The sequence below is a fragment of the Cyprinodon variegatus genome, unplaced genomic scaffold (genome assembly GCF_000732505.1).
Source record: "Cyprinodon variegatus isolate N-32 unplaced genomic scaffold, C_variegatus-1.0 Scaffold656, whole genome shotgun sequence".
Classification (NCBI taxonomy): Eukaryota; Metazoa; Chordata; class Actinopteri; order Cyprinodontiformes; family Cyprinodontidae; genus Cyprinodon; species Cyprinodon variegatus.
In genome coordinates, this window is record NW_015151109.1 from 233476 (window position 1) to 237400 (window position 3925).

General features: G+C 34.1%; 1 protein-coding gene across 1 annotated transcript in view; it reads left to right on the forward strand.

The window, feature by feature from the left end:
* The window catches only part of LOC107096877 (anoctamin-3-like), a 99577-nt gene that overhangs the window by 86670 nt on the left and 8982 nt on the right, over nt 1-3925 (forward strand). The window contains exons 17-21 of the mRNA XM_015393763.1: nt 346-510; nt 633-669; nt 775-886; nt 3310-3367; nt 3643-3772. Coding sequence (XP_015249249.1) covers nt 346-510; nt 633-669; nt 775-886; nt 3310-3367; nt 3643-3772 — 502 coding nt within the window. The remainder of the gene's footprint in view (nt 1-345; nt 511-632; nt 670-774; nt 887-3309; nt 3368-3642; nt 3773-3925) is intronic.

Sequence of the window (3925 nt, forward strand, 5' to 3'; positions counted from 1 at the left end):
AAATGTTTTTTTTTATGTAAATTTATTTGGAACTTGTAAATGTTTTTTTTTTATGTAAATTTATTTGGAACTTGTAAATGTTTTTTTTTTATGTAAATTTGTTTTCTGAAATGATATTTTGTTTTGCAAAAGTTTTCTAGATTTTGTAATGTTGGTTTGCACCTCCCGGCCACCGTACTTCTGTCACATCAACATCTGTTTTATCCACAGATGTTATTGTTCAGAGTATGATTAGCTCTGATACTGATCCTGTTTTTTTTTTATATGATTTTTCTTTTCTCACGTTGTTGCCTTCGTTTGCCTCTTTAAGAACATTATTCCTGTCCCCCCCCCATCATGTCTTAGATTTCCCTGGTTCTGACGGCGGTTTTTGCCGTGGTGGTTTTCCGTCTCATTGCGATGGAGAAGTTCGCCTCCTTTAACTGGGACTTTGTCCAGAAGAACTGGCAGTTTGCCACGTCTGGCACTGGCGTCTGCATCAACTTTATGATTATCATGTCTCTCAATGTGGTGGGTGTCTGGACGAGCGGCGTCTGTTTTTGCATTCTGTCCAATAAAATGTCTCATGATAGCCGGTTGGAAGATTTTTCTGCCTTCTTGTCGTCCCTCATGAGTTGCCTCCATTTTTCCAGGTTTATGAAAAGGTGGCCTACCTGTTAACCAACCTAGGTCAGTTGTTTTTACTCTTTATTATAATATTTTTTCCCTATCTGTCTGCTTAGTGTTTCCCCTTTAAAACTTTTTCCCCTCCTGACCCTTGTTCCTCTTGTTTAGAGCACCCACGCACGGAGTCTGAGTGGGAGAACAGCTTTGCTCTGAAGATGTTTCTCTTCCAGTTTGTGAATTTGAACAGCTCCACGTTTTACATCGCTTTCTTTCTTGGAAGGTATCTGCTGTGAACTTTATACACTAGGGTGATGACTTTTTTTTACAACCTCATATCCCTGTAATTTGTATCGTAATTTGATTAACTTTTATTAAAGACTACATAAAATCGTACTTTTAAGGTTATTTGATAAAAAAAAAAAAAAAAGTTTCACGCACAAAATGATATAAACATTTTTAATTATCAGCTTTTTTGGCCAGTTTTTAAAGTCACTGGATAGTTAAAATTGAACACAAGCTTAAGAGTCACATGTATGACATTAAGTAGGGTTGGAAAAAACACAAGGAAGTCAATTGGCAATGCTAATTTAATGGGACAGGATGAATCTCAGTGGGAGGTTTTCTTTGTTTCAGCAAATCTTGCTTAACTTTAATCACATGTTCGCAGCACTGGTTGCTGAATTGGAGATTCATCTGTTTTCTGGTGGATTGTCAAACTTTTGAGACCTTTTGGGTAATTATTCAGAACTGCAGATAGTTAATAAAAATCGTCAGTGTGGAAAAATCGGCAAAAACTGTTGTTTTTTTCTCTCTTTTTTTCTTATTTTTTTCCTTTTTTTCCCTTTTTTTTAATTTTTTTTCTTCTCTTCTTCTTTTTTTTCCTTCTTCTTAAAAACTGTAGTTTTTGACAGCCATCTTAGATGTAGTCCCAGGACGAAAATATTTTTAGTCTTAGTCACATTTAGTCATTACGATATGTGATAGTTTTATTCGGTTTTAGTCTAATAAAACTTAAAAAGGTTTTAGTCTAGTTTTATTTTACAAAAAAAAGGTTAACTTTTACATTTTGGAATAAAATCCAGATTGTTTCCCAGCCTGCAGCTCTATCCTAGATGCTACAATATCTGGGTATAGAAAACTGCTGTGCAGATCATCATTGCTGTTGGGCAGAAAACTTTGATTTATAGAATTAAAATAAACCTTTTTATGAATAAATGCCTTACTTTATAAAAAAGTGTCTCACAAAAGTTCTTAATATAGCAGATCTAGTTCAACACATAATACTAAGTTCTAATGATGTTCTGCATTGGACCTTTGGATCTATTTCATTGTTTTTCTTTACAAATTCTGTTTTACTATTTTTTATTTTTAAACAGTAAGGTGATAGCTTCAGTGGTATTGCATTGGATCCCAGGTTACATTTGCTAAATGTTTTTTTCAAAAGAAAAAAAAAAGCTCTAATTCAGATTTTATAGAAGTAAAGATAATATAGAAATTAAGTCAAAAATATTTAAAATTCCTAAATTATGAATGTATATCAGGGCCGCTGGAAGTGATTTTAAACTGGGGGGGCTGTGAAACTTTTGTTGGAGAAAACGCCTATAAGCCTAGAGGCCTATTCAAAATACAAACAAAATAAATAGATAAATAGGTTGAGTTTCAATACTTTATTGTCATATACGCTTCAGTGTAACCAGGGTCTGTAACACACAGACATCATCAGTTCTAGGGCTGAAACTAACCATTATTAAGCTGTCGGTTCCTTGAAGAAGACTTTTTAATTAGATTAAACCAAGTGAAACTAAAACGATTCTGCTTGAGGAGTTCTGGACAGAGAATATTGACAGATGAAAAGCTTTTTTTATCTTAAATACATAATGTTTACAATTTTGGTACAATTGCTGCTCAAAGGTTGTTGATCTGTCACATAAACACACACTGCAAAAAACTAAATATTTTTTCTTAAAATAAGTGCATTTCTTCTTGAATTAAGGATGTGAGAGACTTTGTCAATAGAACAAGACAACTTACATTTGAAATAAGAAAAAAATATTGCATTGTCTTATTTCAAGTGCAAATTATCTAATTATCTTATTTTTAAAATAAAAATACTCATTCCATTGGCAGATCATTCTATCTACCTGCTCAAATTGAGGGTAAATAAGCAAAATTTAAGACATTTTTACTAATTTTTAGATCATTTTTGCAGTGCATATTTTACAGTCTCTAAACTTCAGTTAACAATTAATTAATTACTAGATTATTAAATCACAAAGAAGAATTTGGGAACTTGTGTTGAATAGGCCTCAAAATAATAAAAAGTCAATATAGTTTCCCGAAATATTCATAACAAATGTATAAATTGTGGAAAGTATTTTTACTTATTTTTTTCACCCCTAGCACCCCCACTTCCCGCGGCCATGATGTATATTACCCTAATAAGACATAGAATTTTAATTGAACCTAATTGAAAAGAAATTTCCCATCATGCAGCTCTCTTCATATATTTAAATCCTTGCCCTGTTTTTAATTTCATGCTTTTCTGTTCCCCAATCAAAACATGCTGGCCCCCTTCTGGCCCCCAGGAACATTTGGTCTAGAACCGCCACTGGTTGTTCTGCTGGGATGATTATTAACCTTAGGCCTCATTTTAAGTCTACCATGACGCCATCAGCATTATTTTCCTCTCCTCAATGTGTTCAGGTTTGCCGGCAGGCCTGGAAAGTACAACAAACTCTTCAATCGATGGAGGCTGGAGGAGGTGAGTGCTGCTGCGATTATTTTTCGAAATGACAGAGCTGATCATCACTCTCTGCGTTAGGAAATATTCAGGAGGTGAATCGTCTTTCTAATGATCCGCCCACTTGTTTCTGTGGGAAACCATTTATCCTGCCCCAGAAGAACTCAGATGTTCAACTCTAATGATCAGAAATAAGAACGGGAGGGAGTCTGTGTCTAAGGATTAGCTCATAACGTTGAATTACAATGTTTGAGAATATAGACGTCACAGTTTATCATGAACTGTTTTTTTTTAAGTGTCACCCCAGCGGCTGTTTGATTGATCTGTGCCTGCAAATGGGAGTCATCATGTTCTTCAAACAGATCTGGAACAACTTCATGGAGCTTGGATATCCGTATGTAAAACATCATTACAACTGCACACTTTGTTTGCATTCAAAATACACGAAAATGATTTAAACTAAAAGCCCAATTTATGCATTAAATCCATTATTTTTTGTCTTTTTAATCTTTGACATGTGGAGGAAAAGATAAACATCACATCTGTTTTTTTAAAGCCTCCATATTACTGTCAGAAATT